A 17,130-nucleotide genomic window follows, 5' to 3' on the forward strand; every position below is an offset into this window, starting at 1 on the left:
GCTTTTTATTATTTCTCGAGGAATATGGGATATTATCAGTATTTCGTTTGTATCTGATTTAAACCAAGTGGAAGTTTTTGTATTCAACAATTTCTCAGAATTAACATGCAACAAATAGTCATGTTTTAGTAATTTTGGGTTAAAAATGCCTAATATTGTGAGCTGCATTCCCATCTCAATGTCATCTATATATTCAGTAAAGTGTTGTAAGTTAAATATAGGGATATCTAATTTCTTTCCTTTTTGTTTCTCTTGATCTAGTTCGTTCATGATTTCTATTCCGTTTATAGCTTCTATTATGTAATTTAATTCATTAACCTGAACGCTGTTTTCTGCTAAGTTGCTTATTTTTTGTTCAATTTCTGTTTTGTCTTCTTGATCTAATGTTCCAAATAAGTATTTATATACTGTTCCTACTATGTTAACTAAACCTCTTTTGCTGCGTTTGGCTATTTTTAAGCCGTTTATTTCTCTGTTTAATTTTTCTACTAGGTATTCGATTTGTATAAGGTTATTGAATTCTTTACTTTGTTCAATTAAATTGGTAAACGTTTCTTCGGTTTTTGTTATATTAACCGTTAACAGTGGAATTCGTAATCTGTCGGAATGTCTATGGTTCCTATTTTAAATATGAGATAGCCGTTATGGGCTTTGATAGGATTAATTTCAATACTTTGTGCATTTATATGGTTTACAGTTATTGATAGTAATATTATAATAATTAGTTAAAGCTGGTGCTTGTTGACCTGTAATTGTTATATTTGCTTTGATTAGTCTTTTTCTTTTTGAATTTGGTTTTGTAATGTGTTATTTTCCTGCCTCTGTTAGTTTCCTCAAAATGTTTGTCGTCGATTTGTCTTAGTTCTCCTGTTTTCTTGAACGGGGTTGTCGTCTTTGATTTAACTAATAGTGAGTGTTTGTATCTAGTGTCAATTTCATAATTTGTTCATTTTTTATTGAGGTTATTTACTAGTTTTTCTTTATTAGCTTGAGTGTCATACTCTGGTGTACCTGCGTATATGAATATGTCCGCTGGTCTTCTGTTAGTCGTTTTGTGCTTTGTTTTATGATTGTACGTGTAGATATAGTTTCAAATTTTGTAAGTTTATTTTCGACGTCTGAGTCGCTGTTAATGATTCTTAGTTTTTCGTTAACTGTCTTATGAAATCGTTCTACGTCGGATATACCATTTTTACTAGTGGTTATATTAACATTTACTGCTTCTGATTTTAGCCATAATTGTAAAGCTGTGCACATAAAAGCTGAGTCTTTGTCTGCTTTTATTTCGATGGGTTTACCCATTTGGTTGAACACTTATAATATAGCTCGCTTGGTTTCTAACCAGTCTCTACTTTTTATTTCTATTAATGATGCAAATTTTGAATAGATATCAATGCAAGATAAAAATTGTTTATCTCCTACTCTGTAAAAATCCATTACATATTTTTCTCGGATATTAGCGATTTCCAGAGTTTTTTCGAGAGTTAATTTTGTATCTCTGTGTTCTGTTTTTGCGATGTTGCAAATCTCACATTCATTTATTCGTTTTTGAATTAAATTTTGATAATCTGGGAAATAGTGGGTTTCCTTGAACCAAGTTCTTTGAATTCTGCGTATGTTTGAAGGTCTATTAATTTTGTACTAGTTTTCATTTATTTTATTCGGACTTATTATTTCTAAGTAGGCTTCTTGAAAAATTGGAAAATCTGCTTCGTTGTGGAAGTATAGCACACTTTTCTTTGGGCATAAGATTTCTCTTATTAATTCTTTGGCATGCACGTTAGTCATGTTTTTGTAGGTAATTTTTATGTTGGTTTTGTAAAAGTAATTCGTAACTTTTGTTTCGTTCTCGGTTCCTTTTTCAAATTCTATTTGTCGTTTATAATAATTAAGTGGTCTTTCTGTGATTTCTAAATGGTTACTGTTGTCTTCTTGACCACTATGTATTGTTGCTCTTGTGCTAATTGTATCTTCGCCTAAGAAGTTTTCGTTTAATTGAATTCTGGACAGAGCATCTGCCACATAATTTTCTCTTCCTGGGATGTATTTAATTTGGAAATCAAACTCATTTAGCTTGATTTTCCATCTTTGTTATTTCATGTTAGGTTCTTTCATGTTATTTAACCAGACGAGTGGTCTGTGATCACTAAGGATTTGAAATTGTCGACCAAAGAGATAGGACCTAAAGTATTTAGTGGCCCAAACGATTGCTAATAATTCTTTTTCAATCGTTGAATAATTTTAACTCATGCTCGTTGAGAGTTCTACTTGCATAGCATATAGGTTTATGCTCTTGCGAAAGGACGGCCCCTATTGCCATATTACTTGCGTCTGTAGTTAATGAAAATGGTTTTTCGAAGTTAGGGTATATTAAAATTGGGTCGAATGTTATGAGTACTTTTAGCTTTTCAAACGCTAGTTCGTAGTCTCTGTCTTTTATATTGATTTTTGCTCCCTTTTTTAATTTAAGTGTTAATGGTTTTACTATATTAGCGAAATTTGGTATAAATTTCCTATAGAAACCGCATAATCCTAGAAATGATTTAATTTCTTTTGAGGTTTTTGGAATTGGGAATTTGACAATTGCTTGTATCTTGATGGGATTTGGTTTTATACCCTCAGTTGTGATGATGTGACCGAGAAATTCAGTTTTTTTGCACTTTTATTTCAGATTATAGTTTGTGATGGATTATTGTTTAAATGTTTTTTTTTGTGTGTGTGTGTCTTAAAAAGACCCAGTAATAACGTATTGCAGGGATCAAACGATATGCAAAGCCAGTCATTATTAACTGTAGTAGCTTTATTGCCCAAAGGGTCAATATTATTCGGCTACTAGTGACCCGAAGGTTCTTGTGCGGATACGTATTCGAGAAAATGTTTATTACACTCCGACAACACTTTCGGTCGCGATTGTGCGTTAGATCTGGGAATGAATTATCCTTTAGCGATCTTTACTTTTTCCCGACGTATCCTACCGGCTGCGCCAATTAAGTTTTACACGTTAGGTTACTATAAAAAAATATATTTCAATTTATTATTTTCACTTAACGGCTACTTTTGTTGAGTACATTCAGATTTGCTTCCCGAATATGAACTAATTTATCTAACTGTTGCGGTCGCTTAGAGAGAGTTTGAGTCAAAATTGAGTGAAGTTTGAGCTGCGTCAACAATTATGCGTGGGATAGTGCTCTGATGGGAACATTGACAGTGGCGTGATATTTAGGGTGAATTGTTTATGTCTACCAAAGGGGGACAGTTTGATCTTGACCAATGTCGATGTTATCACCAGGCTCTTTGTTTACAATATTAGGAATGTTTATACTTGTGCTTATGCTTATGTGCCAAGTTATGTTAAAGGGTGGGTGCGACTATGGATATGTCACTCCCCCAACCATTAGAAAAGTGCCTGTCCTCAGGTGTTTAAGTTTGGATATAGTGTAACATTTTCTTCTTTTACAATTGGTGTATCTTCTACTATTGTAGGTGTTTCTTCTACTTTGGGTTTTTTATATTTTATAATTAATTTCTTAGGTATGCTTTTGAACTTATATGTCAAATACAGTGTTAAACTTATTAATATGATTACAAATATGCTTATTGTAATTATCTGGAATACATTGTTAAATTTTGTGTGTTCATTTATAATTTGTTTCGTTTGTACAAACGAAAGTGGTTCTAATTTTATAACATCATTGCTTACGTAAATGCTTTGAGTATAATCTAACATATTGTTTGAAATTGAAATTTCAATAATTTGCAGTGAACAATTAAAGATTTTTATTATAATGTTTCCTTCTATTGTTATTTCGTTATTTATACAATTATGATTTAATATAGTTTTTGGTAAGTTCCAAGTTAAAATTATATTTGGTTCTACGTAGTTGACTTGAAAATTTTGCAAAATTTTAGTATAACTACATTCAGATGTTATTTGTTTTAAAATTCCTGTTAAACATTCATTATTAATTAATTTTTTTGTTTCTTTGCTATAAACTTTTTTATCTTGGGTAAAATATTTTTCATGAGCTATTTCTGTTAAAATATTATTATCATCCGGGTATGGAATTATTTCGAATACCGGGCTTTTTATTATTTCTCGAGGAATATGGGACATTATCAGTATTTCGTTTGTATCTGATTTAAACCAAGTGGAAGTTTTTGTATTCAACAATTTCTCAGAATTAACATGCAACAAATAGTCATGTTTTAGTAATTTTGGGTTAAAAATGCCTAATATTGTGAGCTGCATTCCCATCTCAATGTCTTCTATATATTCAGTAAAGTGTTGTAAGTTAAATATAAGGATATCTAATTTCTTTCCTTTTTGTTTCTCTTGATCTAGTTCGTTCATGATTTCTATTCCGTTTATAGCTTCTATTATGTAATTTAATTCATTAACCTGAACGCTGTTTTCTTTTAAGTTGCTTATTTTTTGTTCAATTTCTGTTTTGTCTTCTTGATCTAATGTTCCAAATAAGTATTTATATACTGTTCCTACTATGTTAACTAAACCTCTTTTGCTGCGTTTGGCTATTTTTAAGCCGTTTATTTCTCTGTTTAATTTTTCTACTAGGTATTCGATTTGTATAAGGTTATTGAATTCTTTACTTTGTTCAATTAAATTGGTAAACGTTTCTTCGGTTTTTGTTATATTAACCGTTAAACAGTGGAATTCGTAATCTGTCGGAATGTCTATGGTTCCTATTTTAAATATGAGATAGCCATTATGGGCTTTGATAGGATTAATTTCAATACTTTGTGCATTTATATGGTTTACAGTTATTGATAGTAATATTATAATAATTAGTTTAAGCTGGTGCTTGTTGACCTGTAATTGTTATATTTGCTTTGATTAGTCTTTTTCTTTTTGAATTTGGTTTTGTAATGTGTTATTTTCCTGCCTCTGTTAGTTTCCTCAAAATGTTTGTCGTCGATTTGTCTTAGTTCTCCTGTTTTCTTGAACGGGGTTGTCGTCTTTGATTTAACTAATAGTGAGTGTTTGTATCTAGTGTCAATTTCATAATTTGTTCATTTTTTATTGAGGTTATTTACTAGTTTTTCTTTATTAGCTTGAGTGTCATACTCTGGTGTACCTGCGTATATGAATATGTCCGCTGGTGTTCTGTTAGTCGTTTTGTGCTTTGTTTTATGATTGTACGTGTAGATATAGTTTCGAATTTTGTAAGTTTATTTTCGACGTCTGAGTCGCTGTTAATGATTCTTAGTTTTTCGTTAACTGTCTTATGAAATCGTTCTACGTCGGATATACCATTTTTACTAGTGGTTATATTAACATTTACTGCTTCTGATTTTAGCCATAATTGTAAAGCTGTGCACATAAAAGCTGAGTCTTTGTCTGCTTTTATTTCGATGGGTTTGGTTGAACACTTATAATATAGCTCGCTTGGTTTCTAACCAGTCTCTACTTTTTATTTCTATTAATGATGCAAATTTTGAATAGATATTAATGCAAGATAAAAATTGTTTATCTCCTACTCTGTAGAAATCCATTACATATTTTTCTCGGATATTAGCGATTTCCAGAGTTTTTTCGAGAGTTAATTTTGTATCTCTGTGTTCTGTTTTTGCGATGTTGCAAATTTCACATTCATTTATTCGTTTTTGAATTAAATTTTGATAATCTGGGAAATAGTGGGTTTCTTTGAACCAAGTTCTTTGAATTCTGCGTATGCTTGAAGGTCTATTAATTTTGTACTAGTTTTCATTTATTTTATTCGGACTTATTATTTCTAAGTAGGCTTCTTGAAAAATTGGAAAATCTGCTTCGTTGTGGAAGTATAGCACACTTTTCTTTGTGCATAAGTATTCTCTTATTAATTCTTTGGCATGCACGTTAGTCATGTTTTTGTAGGTAATTTTTATGTTGGTTTTGTAAAAGTAATTCGTAACTTTTGTTTCGTTCTCGGTTCCTTTTTCAAATTCTATTTGTCGTTTATAATAATTAAGTGGTCTTTCTGTGATTTCTAAATGGTTACTGTTGTCTTCTTGACCACTATGTATTGTTGCTCTTGTGCTAATTGTGTCTTCGCCTAAGAAGTTTTCGATTAATTGTATTCTGGACAGAGCATCTGCCACATAATTTTCTCTTCCTGGGACGTATTTAATTTGGAAATCAAACTCATTTAGCTTGATTTTCCATCTTTGTTATTTCATGTTAGGTTCTTTCATGTTATTTAACCAGACGAGTGGTCTGTGATCACTAAGGATTTGAAATAGTCGACCAAAGAGATAGGACCTAAAGTATTTAGTGGCCCAAACGATTGCTAATAATTCTTTTTCAATCGTTGAATAATTTTAACTCATGCTCGTTAAGAGTTCTACTTGCATAGCATATAGGTTTATGCTCTTGCGAAAGGACGGCCCCTATTGCCATATTACTTGCGTCTGTAGTTAATGAAAATGGTTTTTCGAAGTTAGGGTACATTAAAATTGGGTCGAATGTTATGAGTACTTTTAGCTTTTCAAACGCTAGTTCGTAGTCTCTGTCTTTTATATTGATTTTTGCTCCCTTTTTTAATTTAAGTGTTAATGGTTTTACTATATTAGCGAAATTTGGTATAAATTTCCTATAGAAACCGCATAATCCTAGAAATGATTTAATTTCTTTTGAGGTTTTTGGAATTGGGAATTTGACAATTGCTTGTATCTTGATGGGATTTGGTTTTATACCCTCAGTTGTGATGATGTGACCGAGAAATTCAGTTTTTTTGCACTTTTATTTCAGATTATAGTTTGTGATGGATTATTGTTTAAATGTTTTTTTTTTGTGTGTGTGTCCTAAAAAGACCCAGTAATAACGTATTGCAGGGATCAAACGATATGCAAAGCCAGTCATTATTAACTGTAGTAGCTTTATTGCCCAAAGGGTCAATATTATTCGGCTACTAGTGACCCGAAGGTTCTTGTGCGGATACGTATTCGAGAAAATGTTTATTACACTCCGACAACACTTTCGGTCGCGATTGTGCGTTAGATCTGGGAATAAATTATCCTTTAGCGATCTTTACTTCTTCCCGACGTATCCTACCGGCTGCGCCAATTAAGTTTTACACGTTAGGTTACTATAAAAAAATATATTTCAATTTATTATTTTCACTTAACGGCTACTTTTGTTGAGTACATTCAGATTTGCTTCCCAAATATGAACTAATTTATCTAACTGTTGTCGCTTAGAGAGAGTTTGAGTCAAAATTGAGTGAAGTTTGAGCTGCGTCAACAATTATGCGTGGGATAGTGCTCTGATGGGAACATTGACAGTGGCGTGATATTTAGGGTGAATTGTTTATGTCTACCAAAGGGGGACAGTTTGATCTTGACCAATGTCGATGTTATCACCAGGCTCTTTGTTTACAATATTAGGAATGTTTATACTTGTGATTATGTTTATGTGCTAAGTTATGTTAAAGGGTGGGTGCGACTATGGATATGTCACGTTATAAACGTTATTGAAACTGGAAGTTTGGCGAAAAACAGTATTCAAATTATTTACAAAAAATATTATTATAAAATCATGCACGGATCGGATCCGAACAACAAAGTATTGTTATACAAATATCTTTATATTAAGTAGAATTAATTATAAATTAAGTAGAATTCAACTTCGGAGCCCGGATTTATTTCTTTATTTAATATGTAGTTGTAACTAAAAATGTATATTTTCAGGTTGCGTGGACCGACGTTCGTTTGGACTTTTAATTTAAAGAGTAAAGAACGGGATAGCAAATGGACCTTGGCTGGAGTTTGCTTACTTTTGCAGACATAAAACATTAAATAAGTTTACCAGCAATAAATACAATTTTTTTTTATAATTATGTTTTGTTTGTTAGTGTAATACCACAATAAACAATTTTAAATTCTCCGTAAGTAAAATGCATAGTCAAATTATTTACGCCCCATTTAATAAAAAAACATTGCGTTTCTACATTTTGGTTTCATTTATTTTTTGTGTAAAAAAAAATTTTTTTTAATTAGGGTAATATAACATCTCTTACATGTTAGGTGTATTCTTTGTAGTGCATTGGCAAAATGCTGGATGGCTAATAAGTCTCGAACCCAGACGGCCATTCATTCCATTTCTATGGCATTCTGGAGCCTGCCTACGGATTCAAGTCAATAAGAATCCAGGACTTATGCTGAGGTCTTTACTCACATCACATTCCTTGGTCTCAAGCCCGGACGGAGTCTTCCTAAGGATTAAAATGTACAAATTTTATCATCACCATGACACTGTCACGTTTCCTATCTGCCTGATCCTAAACATATCTATATACGTCGACATAGTGCGTTGTTTCAATCTCAAGACCCGACCAAAAGTTTCATATTCTTTCCGGTTTGCACAGCAAGCAATAATTGAGGAAAAATCTTCTAAATAACTAATTCGCCGAACTCTGTTAGTTGAACAACCCTATTGAATCTACAAAATTCCCAACTTTTCTGCAAGAACACTGGCGACGATTGCTTGAGTTCAAGAGTACTATCAATCACACACAGAGGAAATAACTGTATATCACACATTCCCATTCAATTGCATTTGCAGAAATCACCGTCACACTTGGGTAGTTTCTCAACTCTAACATTTTTTATCCTTTATTCCAAATATTTATACAATCCTTCCATAAAGATAACTGGGTGCACTCTAATCATTGGCGTATATAGCCAAACCAATATTAATTCCACCGCAAACTTAACAAGCTGACAACATCCTAATGAACAAGTCATCCGAACAAAACGCCAATCTCAAAAGAAGCAACGGCTGCGACATGCTCGTCGCGGATCATACCCGGTTCCGGCCGCTTGGTTCATCATTTGGTGGGCCACCTCCGCCGGGGCCGTTACCGGCGAGGCGGACATTTGTCTATCCACAACGATCGCTCCGTATCCGATGGGAGTAGACCGGAATGGGTTGAGGTATCCTCTCTGATTTGCTTCCCGAGTTTTCCGCCCTCTGCCTCATAGCCGTCTCGTTCTCCGCCGCCAGACGGGTCAGCTGTGACAACGTGGAGAAATCTTGCCGACGCACGAAAAGGTTGTATTCGGCAGCGGAAATTTCGTAGATCCGGTGCAACTTTTGTGCCGGTTCGTATCTGGCGTGATGCGTCTACGGGACCGGATTTCATCCTCAAGCCTATCGAAGTAGGGTGGAGGTATGGAAAACTCCAAGAAACCCCTCCTGTACACCGACCATGGCACATCTCTAAGCCCACTGCTCAAGAACCACCGAGCGGCCCTGTCGCAGAACACCTCAGTCATTGCCCGTGGCAATGTATTGATGTTTGATATGGCGTTACCATACCTGATTTCGCGAGCTACCATCTCAGCCCCTCTCGAGATGGCAGATGATATTTTACCAACAGTGCCTACACAACATTAGCCTACACAAAGGCGGCAAAAGAACCACCAGCAACGCGACACAAGAAGTTAAAAGTGGCAGCCATGGGTATATTTCAGGCCGATAGACTAAGCCGCCTACAAAACGCAGCAAGACGACTTGCACACCAAACGCGGAAATTCAAAATTAATTCAACCACCGCCGTACCCGACAAATGAGTTGCGACTAATATGTCCGTATCGACTTATTGACTAGAAGAACATAACCATCAGAACACCACATATAATTATAATTTTTTTACAAATACAAAAATATGCAAATATTTGTGTTACTATGGCACACTACACATTTTTATAATGAAATTAGTTTAAATTAATTAATGAATACATTACTAACCAAATCCAATCTATTGATGAAAAACACGTTCCAACACGGCGACGAAAAGATTGGAGGATAAAAATAGCAGATGACCAAGGTACAGACAGAAGCTAGTACATATCGAATGTTGGGAGAGTGAAAAGACTCATCCCAAATTGACGCGCTTCGAGCTTTAAAGATACCTGACGCGATTCGAGTCTTTACATCATACGACGCTAAACCTGAGACTCTGAGCAGATGCTCCTAAGAGCAATTGTATTGGCAGCCAACGAGGCTGTCTTGGAAGCCGAAGCTAGCCTCAATTGGGATGAGAATAAAGATGCACTTATTGTAAATTGTGCAGATAAAAGAGATGAACCCACTGTTATGTATGAATTACATAGTAAGGGAACATACCGACCAAACCATACATCTCTCTATGTTCACAACACCTACTCTACCGGGTCGCAGCACCCGTACTAACTATTCTAGCGGGCTGTAGCCTCGCGCAGTCTACACTATCGGGCCTTGTCCTCGCACCAACTACACTATCAGGCCTGGGCCACGCACCAACTACACTAGCAAACTTTGGCCTCGCACCAATTACACTACCGGGCCTTGGCCTCGCACCATCTACACTAGCCCCTTAGGTTAGGGTGAACATCGGTTATTTCCGATGTTTAGCACATATGACCGCACAAGAATATAAAGATTAGCATTTCTCTTCGTTACTTCGACTACATTCACTTTACTTAGTAGTTTTACTAAATTCTACTCTACTGAATTTCCCAAGCGACGGCCCTCCCGCACTGCCTTGGAGCCCTAGCGCTCCGTTTGACACCTAACTGTTATCACTCGCGCACGTCTACTCACCCGTTCTCCAAAAAGTGCCGACTCGCTCGCTTGAAATAGGGGAATCTTAACCCTTATTGATAGAAAAAAAAAATAATACTTTTGCAGTCATGTAAAAGTACGAAATATATAAATATATCATGTCTAAAGAAAACAATTCAGACCAATAATACAGACAATCGAACAAATACCCAGGGAATTCGCAGACTAAAGGCTCCATGAATAAAGCTCAATTACATAATTATAGCGAGGATTCAAGGAGAATTCTATTGCACATAGCACATAGCTGGTAGCCCTTCCAAATTTGTAATTGATACTGATGCAACTTTTTCTTTCACTAGTCCCAAGCTTCTAACTTAATCAAAACCAACAAAACTTGAAACTCGTACTGAACGTACTTGAATTACACAGCAAAACGATCCTTCCACTTTTTAAAGAATTTGCTAACGACAAAACGATCCTTCCACTTTTTAAAGAATTTGCTAACGACACGCCTTTTTAATTACTTCTTTTCCAATTCCATCCACATTTGATTTTATTGGAATTGATATTTACAACAAATAGAATCAATCGCAAACATTCCACAACGATCTCTTCAAACAAAAGCCTACATACTTGGAAGAGGAATCTAAGAAAGTAATTCAATTACCCGATAATATTCAAAATGGAACTTTCTGGTGCGAAGAAACAACCATTTACAAAGACATATCAGGAGGAATGAGACACAGAACTTTTGTCTAGATACACGACTAGAAATCGAACAAGTAAGATGTTCTAGTCGGGAGCTCTCGACTAGGGGATACCCTGAACCCTCTTCTTCTATTCTATTCTATTCTATATATATTCTATTTTAGAAGCTATATGTCAAGTTTGGTGACTCTAGCTCTTATTATTTACAAACTACAAGAACACATTAGAGATATGAAACCAATATTTGATAAGCTCAATAACGCAAAATCTAAGTTCCTAACGAATGAAATAGAATATTTTACATACGTCATCACTAACAAGGAAATTAAACCTAATCCAAAGAAGATTAACGCTATCAAGCTTTTGCCAATCCCAAAGACCAACATATAAATTAAGCCTCTTCTGGGATTATTGTGTAAAAACTTTGTAACGATCCACTATTAGAATAACCTGACGTTACTAAACCATACACTCTTACTACTGATGCTAGTAATGTCGCTATAGGGTCACTACTCTCGCAACGTATGCCTAATAATGAAAAACTGATATCTTTCGCTAGCCGAACGCTAACGGATACCGAATTAAAGTATTTAACAGTAAAAAGAGATGCTTGCAATAATTTGGGCAACCAAATATTTCCGTCCTTATTTGCTTGGTCAAAAATTCAAAATTGTCACAGACTATAAGAACCAAATTCCAAACCGATTCGCTGGAAGATACTATTACATGAATATGATTATGAAATTGATTACAAAAAAAGATGCCGAAAATATAGCAGACGCACTAGGCCCCGTCAAAGTAGACTTAAACGTAAATTATCAAGCAATCGAAACAAGCCCAACTAATACAGTTCTGGTAACAAACAAACCAGTTTACGAATAAACGATACTCCCATTATTTTGGGTTTTGTTTCAACCCCAGTCAAAAATAAAATTAGAAGATCACTATTAGAGCCCCAATTCGATAAGGGCATAAAAGGCCAAATACTTAGAAACATCCTAAAGCTTAACAGAAATTACGCAGTTTTCACCCCCAGCAATATTTTCAATTTTAAAGAAGAATCTCTTAAAGAATATTTCTTACCCACAAACCTGTATATTATTATTCGATGTACAATAATGTTAAAAAAGCAACCACAGCGGTATAGAAGAAACATTGGCCCATCTTAGGGGAAAACTTAACTCACGCTTATTAATATTTAAAGTGGCAATATCAAACTTTAATTTTCGACCTATCGTTTCTATGGCAGCGATATGATATAGTGGTCCGATCTTAATTGGATTTTGCATGTATATGATGAGTAAAGTAAAATTTATAAATGTCGAGTTTGGTCAAGATATCTTTTATTTATTTTATACAAAAACATAATTTTCGACCGATCATTCCTATGGCAGCTATATGAAAGAGTGGTCCGATTAATAGGATTTTGCATATAAATGAGGAGCATAGTAAAACTAATAAATGCCGTTTGGTCAAGATATTTTGATAAACAAAATGTTTTTTCATACAAAAACTTAATTTTCGACCGATCGTTCCTATGGCAGCTATATGATTTAGTGGTCCGATCTTAAAGGATTATGATGATACAATGGTCCGATCCAGCTGGTTTTGCTTCGTGCAACAGAAAGAGGGACTTCTGCAAAGTTTCATTAAGATAGCTTTAAAACTAAGAGACTAGTTTGCATAGAAACAGATAGACAGACGGATGGACCGACATGGCTATATCGGCTCGGCTGTTGATGCTGATCAAGAATATATATACTTTATGGGGTCGGAGATGTCTCCTTGTATTCGTTACACGACTAATTATAATACCTTCTGCAAGGGTATAAAAAATTAGAAGAACAATAATAGAGCCCCAATTCGAAAAGGGCATAATAAGCCCGTCCCGAGCAATATTATAAATTTTTCAGAAGAATCTCTTAAAGAATACTTCTTACCCACAAACCTGTACAAAATTATTCGATGCACAATATTGTTATAAAAGCAGCCACAGGGGTATAGAAGAAACATTAGCCCATCTTAGGAGAAAACTTCACTCACGCTTATTAATATATAAAGTGGCCGCTAATACAAATGATTGCAATATATGTCAAACTTTAATTTTCGACCGATTGTTCCTATGGCAGCTATATGATATAGTGGTCCGATCTTAATATGATTTTACACATATATGAGGAGCATAGTAAAACTAATAATAACCGAGTTCCATACAAGTTAATTTTCAACTTATCGTTCGACATCTATATGTTATTGTGGTCGGAGCCAGCTGGCTATGACCTATGTACTGCGTGGAATAGAAAGGGTGACTTAGCTTTAAAACTGAGAGACTAGATCGCATAGAAACCGACAGACGGATAGACGGACATTATAACGGACATACCTAAAACATCACAAAAAATCCTTAAATTGCATTTTTAACTCTCCGAAACATTTCAAATGACTTTTCTTATATATCCTTGAAAATTAATGTAAGCGCTAAACGTCACACGCCAAATCTTTGACCCCCATTTTCACCAACGACGAATGAATTTCCAAAAATGGGAACACATTCCTAAAATTAATTTGATGAAATTTTTTTAAAACTTGTTTGAGGCCAATCGGATGGTATGCAGACAACTTAAATACAAACATTTCTCGCTAGTTACCCACTGTTATGGTTGGAATATTCCAATTGGCGGAAGCATTTATTTATAATGTTCTTATGTAGAGCTCTGAAAATAAATTTGAGGGTAATCGGAAAACACTTTAAACTTCACCAAAAAAAATGTTAGTATCACACATTTTACCGAGGAAGATTGGATTTTGTCAATCCCACCTGCCCTTAGGGTAAATCGATAAAAAAACCAGGTTCTATTCAGGTTTTTTCCAACTTATCTTTAGGAATATTTATTTGAGACGTTTAATACTTTTTGTAACCTCCTCTCTCCAATGGGATATAGAATTTATATAATATATAAACGTTATTGAAACTGGAAAATTGGCGAAAAACAGTATTCAAATTATTTACAAAACCTGTTTTGTATTATTATAAAACCATGCACAGATCGGATCCGAACAACAAAGTATTGTTATACAAATATCTTTATATTAAGTAGAATTAATTATAAATTAAGTAGAATTCAACTTCGGAGCCCGGATTTATTTCTTTATTTAATATGTAGTTGTAACTAAAAATGTATATTTTCAGGTTGCGTGGACCGACGTTTGTTTGGACTTTTAATTTAAAGAGTAAAGAACGGGATAGCAAATGGACCTTGGCTGGAGTTTGCTTACTTTTGCAGACATAAAACCTTAAATAAGTTTACCAGCAATAAATACAATTTTTTTTTATAATTATGTTTTGTTTGTTAGTGTAATACCACAATAAACAATTTTAAATTCTCCGTAAGTAAAATGCGTAGTCAAATTATTTACGCCCCATTTAATAAAAAAACATTGCGTTTCTACATTCTGGTTTCATTTATTTTTTGTGTAAAAAAACATTTTTTTTAATTAGGGTTTCGCAATATAACATCTCTTACATGTTAGGTGTATTCTTTGTAGTGCATTGGCAAAATGCTGGATGGCTAATAAGTCTCGAACCCAGACGGCCATTCATTCCATTTCTATGGCATTCTGGAGCCTGCCTACGGATTCAAGTCAATAAGAATCCAGGACTTATGCTGAGGTCTTTACTCACATCACATTCCTTGGTTTCAAGCCCGGACGGAGTCTTCCTAAGGATTAAAATGTACAAATTTTATCATCACCATGACACTGTCACGTCTCCTATCTGCCTGATCCTAATGCTATCTACATACGTCGACATAGTGCGTTGTTTCAATCTCAAGACCCGACCAAAAGTTTCATATTCTTTCCGGTTTGCACAGCAAGCAATAATTGAAAAAAAATCTTCTAAGTAACTAATTCGCCGAACTCTGTTAGTTGAACAACCCTATTGAATCTACAAAATTCCCAACTTTTCTGCAAGAACACTGGCGACGATTGCTTGAGTTCGGCGACTTCAAGAGTACTATCAATCACACACACAGAGGAAAAAACTGTATATCACACATTCCCATTCAATTTCATTTACAGAAATCACCGACACACTTGGGTAGTTTCTCAACTTTAACCTTCTTTATCCTTTATTCCAAATATTTATACAATCCTTCCATAAAGATAACTGGGTGCACTCTAATCATTGGCGTATATAGGCAAACCAATATTAATATCTTCCACCGCAAGCTTAACAAGCTGACAACATCCTAATGAACAAGTCATCCGAACAAAACACCAATCTCAAAAGAAGCAACGGCTGCGACATGCTCGTCGCGGATCATACCCGGTTCCGGCCGCTTGGTTTATCATTTGGTGGGCCACCTCCGCCGGGGCCGTTACCGGCGAGGCGGACATTTGTCTATCGACAACGATCGCTCCGTATCCGATGGGAGTAGACCGGAATGGGTTGAGGTATCCTCTCTGATTTGCTTCCCGAGTTTTCCGCCCTCTGCCTCATAGCCCTCTCGTTCTCCGCCGCCAGATGGGTCAGCTGTGACAACGTGGAGAAATCTTGCCGACGCACGAAAAGGTTGTATTCGGCAGCGGAAATTTCGTAGATCCGGTGCAACTTTTGTGCCGGTTCGTATCTGGCGTGATGCGTCTGCGGGACCGGATTTCATCCTCAGGCCTATCGAAGTAGGGTGGAGGTATGGAAAACTCCAAGAAACCCCTCCTGTAGCTACCATAGGAACGATCGGTCGAAAATTAAGTTGATGTATGAAAAAACATTCTGCTTTTAAAGATATCTTGACCAAACTCGGCATTTTTAAGTTTGATATAATCCTCATATATAGGCAAAATCCTAGTAAGATCGGACCACTATATCATAAAGCTGACATAGGAACGATCGGTGGAAAATTAAGTTTTTCTATGAAAAAACCTTGGTTTTTAAAGATATCTTGAGCAAACTCGGCATTTGTTAGTTTAATATACTCCTCATATATAGGCAAAATCATATTAAGATCAGACCACTATATCATAAAGCTGCCATAAAACGATCGGTCGAAAGCTAAGTTTTGGTATAAAAAAAACATTTTGTTTTTCAAGATATCTTGACCAAACTCGGCATTTATTAGTTTTACTATACTCCTCATATAAAGGCAAAATCTTATTAAGATCGGACGACTATATCATATATCTGACATAGGAGCGATCGGTCGAAAATTTATTTGTTGTATGGAAAAACATTGACCAAACTCGACATTTATTAGTTTTACTATGCTCTACAAATAAATGCAAAATCATATTAAGATCGGTACACTATCAAATAGCTGCCATAGGCAGGATCGTTCGAAAATTAAGTTTTTGTACGGAAACCTTTTTGTCATCCAACATTTTTTGATCAAACATGGTATTTAATTTCGCAATGATATCATATACCTGCCATAGGAATGATGGGTCAAAAAGTAGGTTTTTTCTAAAAACATTGTTGTTTATCGTGATATCTTGCCCAAAATTCGGCATTAACTAATTTCCCTGTGCTTCTTAGATACAGGAAATGCACCATAAGCACTATGCATTGGTTGTGTCTGCAAGGGTATTAGATATTCGGCATGCTGAAGATAGCCTTTCTTTCTCGTTAGTATTGTAATTTGTATACCCTTGCAGAGGGTATAATAATTTTGTCGTGAAGTGTGTAACCCATAGAAGGAAACATCTCCGACCCCATAAAGTATATATATTCTTATTCAGCATCAACCGCCGAGTCGACATAGCCATGTCCGTCTGTCAGTCTGTCTGTTTCTATGCGAGTTAGTCTCTCAGTTTTGAAGCTTTCAAGAAACATTGCAGAAGTACCTCTTTCTGTTGCACGCAGCACGTATGTCAACACATGCTGG

General features: G+C 35.1%; 1 protein-coding gene across 1 annotated transcript in view; it reads left to right on the top strand.

Annotated features, from left to right (window-relative positions):
• kl-5 (male fertility factor kl5) overlaps window positions 1–14,631 on the top strand; it is a 336,420-nt gene extending 321,789 nt beyond the window's left edge. Inside the window, exons 12-13 of the mRNA XM_070211050.1 lie at window positions 7,684–7,880; window positions 14,439–14,631. Of these exons, the coding sequence (XP_070067151.1) occupies window positions 7,684–7,783 (100 nt within the window). The 3' untranslated portion in view covers window positions 7,784–7,880; window positions 14,439–14,631. The remainder of the gene's footprint in view (window positions 1–7,683; window positions 7,881–14,438) is intronic.
• Window positions 14,632–17,130: the final 2,499 nt, after the last annotated feature.

This window comes from Drosophila virilis, unplaced genomic scaffold (genome assembly GCF_030788295.1).
Source record: "Drosophila virilis strain 15010-1051.87 unplaced genomic scaffold, Dvir_AGI_RSII-ME tig00001906, whole genome shotgun sequence".
In the NCBI taxonomy this organism is placed as follows: Eukaryota; Metazoa; Arthropoda; class Insecta; order Diptera; family Drosophilidae; genus Drosophila; species Drosophila virilis.